Genomic DNA, 10,084 nt, shown 5'->3' with positions numbered 1-10,084 from the left:
AAAATTATCAAGCAAATTTCCCTAATATAATTAGTAGTACTAAAAATATTAACATTGATCAATTGGTTTAAGAATATTTGTAAACATCTGTCTATCTCTGTTTTACATGTGTGCATAAACCACGGAAAAACCTTTATTGGCGGTCCTCCATCAAAATGTTACGTGTGTTTAAAGAGCTAAAAAAGCTTCAATTCTGCATTTTATCGACGTGACATTTATAACAAATTTTTCTACAATCCGAATGTTTGATGATGTCTGTTGTTTGAATTCAGTGAATAAATATATCTCTCCTCATCGCTAAATATTGCAAGTGTTGGCAACGTTCGATGCTATGCTACCAACATTGATTTCTGTAATGGAAAGAAGGAAAAGCACTAAAAACTCAGGGTCTTTTTAATTGTGGGGTTTCGATCTCTAGCTATTAGATGGCGCTACAGATTTACGGATTTTTTGTGTCAGTACGAGGGTTGCATCGATTGAGGTAATGACTCTTTGGATTAAATTTATTTTTGATTAAAAAGATACTAAAATACAAGTTTTGTTGCATATAAATACACAAGAAAAAAAATTGCGTTTTGGGCTTTCAAATCCGTATGCGCTTCAAAATGGGGTTTCAAATCTATGGATATTTGTGTGGCACAGTGGCGGCACCCAACGTTCCAAAAGTATACAGGTTGCCTGGTAACTTTGGGCCAATGGGAGAGCGCGCGGGAATACGTCAAATGTTTGCCAGTTTAAATTATTGAATCTTTAAACGTTGAATCAGCCGACATTTCTAGAGTTTGGTGCTCGTAGTTTGGGGTTTGTTCTCAATTTTAAAACGCGCAGAGCGTTTCCATTGAGTAAGTTTGCAATTAGCTGGCGTTTCTTTATAATTTAATTGCTTAATAGCATTGCAATTTACATTCTGTCGCATCCAACTGCACACTCACAGTACCAAAAGTCTCAGTTCAAGGTATGCACTCGAGACGAGTCACGAGCGAATAAATTAATTTGTAAATGGCAAAATGTAAGTACCTATTTATTTGTAAACAGACTTCATAAAATACCGGGTGTTGCTTAATGATATGCGAATTGAACGGTGTGTTCTACATGGAAAATTAGTGGTATTTTGCTTTATAAACTATGGTGCAAAAATGTTTCTGTACGAAAATAACGGGTGCTAAAATTGTTCACCAATGGTTATTAACACGATTTTAAAAATAATAGATTTACAGCAGCAGCATTTTTGATGTGTATTTATTATTRTAGTCTGCATCTTCAAAATCATCTGGTTTGAAATGTTTGCTGCAAATTATTTTATTTGCAACATGCCATATACCTTTGCAATAAGATTTTATTATCCATTTTTAAGCCTTATAAGGTCCTTTCGAAAAGAGAAAAAGAAAGTTTCTCTGCACTTTCCTTTGCTTTTTTTGAATTATTTTTGCACATAAACACACTACAAACAACTCCACCCGGCATCCAAAAGAAAAACATTTAAAATTCCTTGTCAGGTTCTGAAGATTGTCAGTATTTTAAGTAAAACTAAAAAAAATGCAATTTTTGGGTGGAAAAATATAAAGGAACTTTAAAAATCTTCAGAGCGATGAGAGTGGCGAATTTTTTTTTATAAACGTTCTTCCGTAAAAAACTGAATACAATTATTTGGTTTTTGTGACACATTCAAATCTGAAATTGATTTTCTAAAGTTCCTTGCAAACCGATAAATGCGGCGCATTTTGTAGCAAAATTAATTTTGTCATTTTTGACTGAAAAGACCCCATTATTGTAAGAAAAGAAGAAAATCATGAGAAAATAATTGTTTTTTTCGTTTACGCTTAAAAACTTTTAGTTTTGTGATCGGGTTAAACGGGAGGAATTTATTTTCGTTTTTGTCCCGAATTGGACGCTGAAAAAAGTTTTTTTTTTCAGCAGTTTGTTCGTTTTTTGATAGAAAATTGTATGATTTTTGTTCCAAATTCGAAGCAGGAAAGGGATTTCAAAAMTTTTTACAAAGCGACGAAGGATWCGAAATTACYTTAAGATYGTCRGCATTTTTAAATGAAACTTTWAAAAATTGAGCATTTAGAGAAAGATTAACTTGGCCAAAACAGGAAAATTCTGAAATTTGAAGACATTTTAAAAATAATATTAATAAATGGCCTTTAAAATCAATCTAAAAAAAGTGTTAAAAAAGTCATCAAYATTTTCCCKGCAACGGAACTGAGTTACTGCGCCTGTGCGYTGAGTTRGCGCACCAAGCCATTTGCTTAGCACAGCGCCAACTCCTAAAAATTCACWSAGTTACCCAGGCCTAGTCCAGCATCTACAAAAGAGTATTTGTTCGTTCGTTGTCAGTGACCATTTCGTCCTAAAATTTGCGCTAGTCGCTAATACACGGTAGGTTTCATTTAATTTTACTTAGGTATGTTAAATTGTGAYCCTKAGCACGTAGAGTAAAACTCTGAAAATTTAATAAWTTTTTACGGTAGATCCAAAAATGGTAGAAAATGGCGGGTTGGATTAAAAAAAATGAATCTTCACTTTTATGACGTCATATTCGAAAATTATTTTAAAATACGCACCTAAAACTTGGATAGACAAACATTTTCTTTAAAATTCACGGCCAATATTCCTTACTCAAGGGCAATATTCAAAAGTATACTTATAGTAACGATTCAAGCTAGGCCTGGGTAAWACTGCGTCTTAAGACACTTGTGTGTTGATGCCGCTCTGTGTCCCGCTTCCGACACCTCGCCTCTTACGACGCGGCACCTTGAACAACACTTAACATTATTTAATCTCATTCAAGACGGCAGACTTCGGATTGCAGTTCGTGAAGGCCACGCCCAGTTACCATAACCGTTTAAAGCCGCACGAACGATTATGGAATTTCGAAGCCACCGAGAGTCCTACGTTTTAACTTATTTTCAAAACCTCTTTATTACATGTTTTATGTTTTGTCTTTGCTACCAACATAGCCATTTCTCGTATACTTAAGTTTGCATCATATGGGAAACTTTTTATGATTAATTTTAAGGAAAAAAGTTTTTCTTCCTAGCAAGCAAAACTAGGAGTACAACATCTGGGATTCGCGATATTTCAACAATGCAAAAAGACAAGTGCCTGCCTTTGCATTACTACCAGATTGCATCAAAATCAGTCAGCGAAGAAGACCAAGAAACTAATTTAAATGGTTTTGTCAGCCCTGGCATACATAAGGGAACAAAAGCCATTCCGTCATAATTTATGGCAGACCCAGTAGCTTCGAAACAAAATTACATGTATCAAAATCACAAATACTTGTGGGACAAGCAGGCAACACCTGAAAATTCACTGTGTTACTCAGGCTTAATTCAAGCGTTCAATAAACATCGACAAGGTGTTGGAACTTTCGAATTAAAAAACACCCTCAATTCAACATTATGACATTCATGTTAAATAATCACATAATACTAAATTTTTGGTATAACTCTAGAGGGTTCTAATATTTGTAATATTTCTACTTAAGTATTTCACATTATTTTACTCTGGCAAAATAGTTAGCTCTATACTATAGGGTGCCCGTAAAAATGTGGAAAATCACCTGGGTATAAAACAAATACTTGAAAAAGATACTACAAGTTGGCATTAAGTTTTTTCATACAAATCGCCACTTCGGACATACACATTTGGCAAGGCACATGTTTGCACACACATGCTGTAAATAGAATAACGTTTTTCCGGAAACAGCGCACATCATCGACATGACTGAAGGGTACTTACGTGCGTCATTAGGCAAATGTATAAACGTTTTCCAGCGTTTCTTGTGAAACATTCTCGAACGTTCATACCTTGAACTTTATGTCTTAAGTAGGTAGGCCCGTAAATATGATGATGCAGCTAATAAGCCAATTGGAAGCCTATATTTCCAAAGAGGAGATTTATTTGAAACAATGTTATACGGACTTGTGGTATTCTTTTCACGAGTTTTTAGATATTTCCCATTTTCGAACAATTTTTTGGACGCCCTTTTCAATAAATTAATAAATACTGCACTTAACAAGAAGGTTAAACTGAAATAAAATACATACATTTATTATATTATTTGCAAATGCAAGGAAGTGTTTAGGAAATACTAATAACAACAAATAATGGTTTTTGGTCTGATTTAGTTGCCACAATAAGGAAGACCTGGAAATTATTACTCTGCCTTCTTAAGAAGATCTTTACGCTCATTAACATCAATAATAGAGAGATTCTTAGAAGCCACCAAACAATGCAGCAACGAGATCAATGTTTTCACCAACATGATGGGTGCAGTCAAGTACAAAATTATTTTGAAGAGGGATATTCCAAACACTGAAAAAAAAAACTTAACATCATTTTGTGTACACACTGGATGAAATAAATGAATCGGTTTTCTTTAATCAAGAGAATCACTTGATTACAAAAAAACACCGATACATTTATTAGTATTACAGTAGCTCGGAGGTGCACTCAATTCTTCAAACCGGTAGATTAAACTGAAAGATAGAGTCTTCTCAATGTAAGTCACAAGCAATTCTCTTTCTGTCTGGTATTTTCCCATTCCCTTAACTTTCAATTCATAATTTTTGTGATTTCAAATCTCTCAATCTCAAATTGGTTAGTTTTGTCCACAAACCTATATACTTATTTAGCTTGCCAATATTGATTGATAAATTCGCGAAAACAAATTTCTAATCCTATAAAAGTTTTCACGATTGCTCAAAATATCGCATGAATAATTTTGAGCTCATAAGCCGTGGGCCACTGGAAATTCTTCCTAACGTTTGGCTCAAATCTTTGAGACTGGGGGCTTTGCTTCTCTGTCTTACATACCCACACGCACGGGCAGGATCGGATCGGATAAATGTTAAAAAAGCAGAACATTAGAACGGTCTTCAAAGTGATAAAAACAATGAAGCAGAGCTTAAATCAGTCAAGGACAAAAACGATCATCTAGCAGTATTAGAGATTTACAGGCAGATGCGTTTCAGTCAAACCGGAGCGTCAAGACCAAGATTATGGAACACAAGAGGAGGCACAGAATCTGATGTGGCGGATATTTACGCCAAAGCGCTATCAAATCCCCTTCAAATAAAGCCGACTTCTTTTCAAAAGTTACGAGGAAAGCCAATGCGATTTTCAAACAACCAGACAACTTCAACAGAAATAAAGAAATTAGTGCGTTAAACCAGAGCCGGGGAAGGACATTTCGTTGCGCATCGATGAGACCTTAAACCCCATGTGTTCCTATTGCCCGATTATCCTCCCACTCTCGTGCCACAGATTTGTGATCTACATAAAGCGACCCCAGGCCCAGTAGGCCTAGGTAACACCACTGTGGGTTTAGACACTTTTGCGTTGAAGCCGCTTTGTGTGTCCATGTGCTCCGACACCTCGCCTCTTACGGCGCGGCACCTTAAACAACACTTAACATTTAGAGCCGTTTCTCACGGGCTACTCTGCAGCGCTTCTCAGTGGCGCTGCTGAGCAGCGCGTTTTAAAGGTACATTGATTTACATCGAGCTATTCAAACGGGCGCGACCATGGCCGGACCACCGATTTAGCAGCGCTTCTGTGGCGTTCAGTGGTTGACTACCGCCGATAAGCGTTTTAAAAAGACGCGCCACTGATAGCGATACATTGACTCAAATGCTGGCGTTCACACGAGCCACTTCAGTCTGCTTCAGGTTAACGTGAGCTTCTCAGCAGCGCCACTGAGAAGCGCTGCAAAGTGACCCGTGTGAAAAGGCTCTCAATCTCGTTCTTCGGATTTCAAGTTCGTGACGGCCACACGCAGTTACATGATTTCCGACACTGTCGGCATATTATATTACGTTTTATGTAATTTTAGCTTCAGATATATTAGAAACGAGCTAGAAATAAAATAGGGTCTCCCGTCCCCTTATTTTACAGCTGCGCGTAGCAGCTGTAAAATACCGCATTTGTATACTAGATAGCGAAACTTTTGCGATTTGAGACCGGCTTGAATTGAAATTCTTCAGCAGCTCGTACAAAGTTTGTGTAAGGCGATTTTGAACAGACTTCTTAATAGGAATTTGACAGTATTTGTAATGCTTGCGGACACAAATTTCAGGTATTGTTAACTTTCGATAGAGATAATTCCAACACTGAAAAATTGAGAACACCTTCAAACCATTTTAACATTATATTATGCTTACCTATCGGTCCTGGTGTGAAATACAAGAGATATAGCGATGCGTAGAAAGCCTCATTTCCAGCACACATAAAAAATAACACCGTTCTATTTGTATAATACACATTCATTATTGGGTTCTCAGACATGTCAATAAATTTGTGGCTCTGCTTGCCTTGAAGAACAGACCTATAAAAATCGTATGTTGTTTTGTTAATGTTTTTTACTAACGCACTGAACCACGTTTCTTACGTATGGAGGAAAATCCAGTGACATGAAACATCGATGCACATTGAGAGCAGTAGAGGAAACATGTATTTTGGATATAAATGAGCTAAAACAGCCACTAGTCCCATAGTTCCACATCTATCAGTCAGCTGATCCAACATGGCTCCGAATTTAGTTCCTTGGTTAAAGTATCTGAAAAACCAGCGGATTAGTTAAACATATTTTTAGACAACTGTATTCTACCAATAAAAAATAAGAATATACAAAATACCTACACAGATCTGTGCAATGCAACGTTCAATACAATCATTAACAAATAAACAAGAAATATGTATAAATAAGTTTGAAGTCTATTTTTAAAGTAATTTTCCGAACCGAGTAAAGAAAAACATGACCTTTGTAAAAACCATTACTTCCGTAAAGCGACATAAAAGATTCTCAGCTTATTGTTACATATTAAAATTTATAATAAAAAAAAGTATAAAGACAATCAAATCATGGCAAAGGGTGGGCGACTAAGAGAGGTGGTCGGCCGTATCTCACAAACGTATCTTCTTCTCGTCTTATCGATTTAAAGTAAATAAAAATATAAGTAAAAAGACCACGAGAAAATGCTCTAAATGACTTTCAAGTTCGCAAAATGGCCGCTAGAGAGCGAAACTGCAACACCGTTTTTAAATACAATATAATATAGTATCAGTAATTAATTCTTCGATAGTGGGATTTTCGGTTAACGGATGGTGGCAAAATAAAACACTACTTTTTCATGGGCCAACGTTTCGACTTTATTTAAGTCATCCTCAGGGCTCTCTGCAGCCATGCCTATGTTGTCAGTAGTCCCATAAAATAACAATTTCAACATTTTAGGGGACTACTAACATCACGGTCACTAATCAACCACAACAATATAGTATGTTGAAAGTACTTTCATTCTATTATTGAGACAATTTTGCTTATTTTATGTTGGTGTCTTGTTGTTCTAGCTAGTCCAATAAAGTGGTGGGGGATGGCCAAATATTGGTTCGAAAAGTTATTGATAGCTCCGTATTGGCGTAACCAAATTCAATATTTAAACTCTAGTTAGAAAGCTCTTTAATTGCTTTAGCTGACATGCAAAATGTTCGCCCTTATGATTGCTTCTTTGGCCGCCAGAGGGCGTGGTATCAAACTTTCTCGTTTTCTTAAATTTTCACATGGAATGATATATAAAATTCTTGTTAGTTAGAAAGAGGATAAAAAATGAAACAAAATAGAGAAAACCGCATACCGACGTATTTTTGATCTGAAATTTTCGGGATTTTTCAAGCCACATTTATGCTGGAAATGTTAAAATTTCAAGTTGCTACTTGATGAGGGTTAAAAGTTGCGAATTTCAAAAAACGGGAGGGTAAATGTATGAACACTTATTTTTTAAGTCATTATTCACTTGGCTGGCAAAAATCAAGATTTGGCGCTGTTAAACTGAAATTTTCAGGATTTTCAAAACCACATTCATTCTAAAGATCGTTAAAACTTCAAGTTGCTCCTTGATCAGGGTTAAAAGTTGCGAATTCTAAAAAACGGGAGAGTAAGTGTATGAAGACACTCATTTTCAAGCCATTATTCACTTCACTGACAAAAATCCAGATTTTACTTTATTCCACTGACATTTTCAAAACTTTTACAATGATTTTTCGTCTAAAGGTGGTCAGAATTTCAAGTTGCTAGTTGATCTGTGGTAGAAGCTGCGCATATTTCGAAACGGGACGGTAAATTTATGAAGACATCGCTCATCTGATCTGAGAGCTGAGAAAAATCTAGATTTGACGCAAATTTACTGAAATTTTCAGGGCATTTAGCATCACATTTCAGCTGAAGATGATAAAAGATTCAACATACTATTTGACCAATATTGAAAATTTTTAAAAAGAGCTTCTAAATGGATGATGAATGATGCGTCGACAAGTTTTATATGAAACTATTTTTCGAAAGTTCAACACCATCGGAAATAATGGACTCTATCGCACTAAAAAACACCCTGTATGTTGATATTTGACTTAGGTTGGCCGGCGGCAGGAAATTTGCAGCGAAACAGGCGGATGAGTCCAGAGGATATGACTTTAAACATGCGAATTTCCACATGCTTTACCAACAGTTGAGTGTTGCTGATTGGAGTTAGTTATCAACGTGTATGAATAGAAATGAATGTTGTTATAAATTTGAAAGAATTCTCAAAAATATATTTCACAGTTGTGTGTCCAAACATAAAACAAGAAAAAAGAAAGACTTTCTACTGTGGTATAATAAAACTCTCACTGAAACTTTTCGACTCAAAAAGAACACATGGAAAAAATGGAAGAGAAGTGTTAATATTTTTTATCTGAACAAATTCAAATCACTTAGAAGGCAAGCCAGCGATCTGATAAAAACATCTTATGCTCAATATATTAAAAACATTGAGTATAGTCTTGAAAGCGGCCCCAAGACATTTTGGAGATTTATAAACCAGAAGCAAAACATCTTGTTTATCGAAACTGTGGACTGTTATTTTTCTCTCTTGTTAGAACTAGATTGGAGTATGCATCGCTAATTTGGTCTCCGATATATGGTGTGCATAGCGGAGCATTAGAAAGAGTTCAAAGAAAGTTTTTAACGTATCTTGCATATAAAGAAGGAGGGATCTATCTCAAAAAAGGACAATGCTCTGCTGTTGACAAGATTTAGTTTAGATTCCTTGGAAAAGCGTAGATTAGTGCATACATGTTTCTATACAAACTGGTGAAGGGTGGAATTATATGTCCCTCACTTTTAAAGTAATCTCAATTTTCATGTACCTAGGTACGCTTGTAGATCCAATAGCTGTTTTAACCTGCCTACTGCAAACTTGAATCTACTGTTCATCTCTCCAATATATAAAATATGTTCAATTTTTAACAGTGTCAGTGGTCTGCGATCTCAGCATTTATTCAATTGCTGTCAAAACACCTTTAGATAATAAGTTCGTTAATAAGTTAGGCTAGGCTATAAGCCCTATTAATTACTTTGTTGGGCTTTGTTTGACTAAATAAATAAATAAACATTGTTAACTTGGAACACGCGAACCGGGTTTTCTTGAAAATTACTCATTGCTTCCCCCAAAGGAAAGAATGCATCAGAAATGAAAGGATTTACTGATTTAAATATGTGACTAATAATCTAAAGGAGACCTCTTATACAGCGAATACACCCACCGGTATCATACTATTATCCAGAGATAAACCGAAACATATTATCCAGAGGTCTATGTTTTAGTATCAGAGGGGAGGCTTTCACTAAGCGTGTAACTATTGCTAAAAGCTACCTTGCAGCATGACCATCAAATGCATCAAGTAAAGCGGACACCACGTAGCAAACCGTCGCTATAATATAGTTTGTGGGCATGAAATAGAAAGCTATCACTGCTAGTATTATCCTAGCATATCCTGCAACAAACAACCTCATTACAAGGAGAGAAATTATCAAAAACATTGCTTAAATTAAGTATGATCACACATTTGAATGAATATGATTTCTAATAACATACCAATAATGTTTGGCACAAACAAGAAAATGTTTTCTTCGGTCTCTCCAGTCATTTTTTATACCTTTTGGGTTTCTTTAATTTAATTAAAACTGTATTTAAATTTTATTGATGAATTTCAGCTAATAAACAGATAAAAGTCACTCAATGACATTAGACATTTGGCCACAGAT

General features: G+C 35.6%; 1 protein-coding gene and 1 long non-coding RNA gene across 3 annotated transcripts; one reads left to right on the top strand and one right to left on the bottom strand.

The window, feature by feature from the left end:
* The first annotated feature begins 668 nt into the window (after positions 1 to 668).
* On the top strand, positions 669 to 3,360 carry LOC125504218. Its single transcript, XR_007281343.1, has 2 exons — positions 669 to 1,009; positions 3,044 to 3,360. It is a non-coding gene; the product is annotated as an uncharacterized LOC125504218 (long non-coding RNA).
* A 34-nt stretch (positions 3,361 to 3,394) lies between these two features.
* Positions 3,395 to 10,075, bottom strand: LOC109541257 (CDP-diacylglycerol--inositol 3-phosphatidyltransferase). Of its 2 annotated transcripts, none has more exons than XM_019910060.2 (5): positions 9,915 to 10,075; positions 9,693 to 9,813; positions 6,398 to 6,565; positions 6,171 to 6,334; positions 3,395 to 4,323 (listed from the first exon to the last, which is right to left on the bottom strand). In XM_019910060.2, exons 1-5 carry the CDS (start codon positions 9,964 to 9,966, stop codon positions 4,166 to 4,168), a joined length of 663 nt encoding a protein of 220 aa, XP_019765619.1. In that variant the 5' UTR covers positions 9,967 to 10,075; the 3' UTR covers positions 3,395 to 4,165. The 2 variants fall into 2 exon arrangements, with proteins under 2 accessions (XP_019765619.1, XP_019765620.1); XM_019910061.2 differs by lacking the exon at positions 3,395 to 4,323 and adding an exon at positions 5,653 to 6,119.
* Positions 10,076 to 10,084: the final 9 nt, after the last annotated feature.

The sequence above is a fragment of the Dendroctonus ponderosae genome, unplaced genomic scaffold (assembly GCF_020466585.1).
Source record: "Dendroctonus ponderosae isolate FM_Combo_2020 unplaced genomic scaffold, Dpon_F_20191213v2 Dpon_F_20191213_4, whole genome shotgun sequence".
In the NCBI taxonomy this organism is placed as follows: domain Eukaryota; kingdom Metazoa; phylum Arthropoda; class Insecta; order Coleoptera; family Curculionidae; genus Dendroctonus; species Dendroctonus ponderosae.
This window is presented reverse-complemented; position numbering and strand designations above follow the sequence as displayed.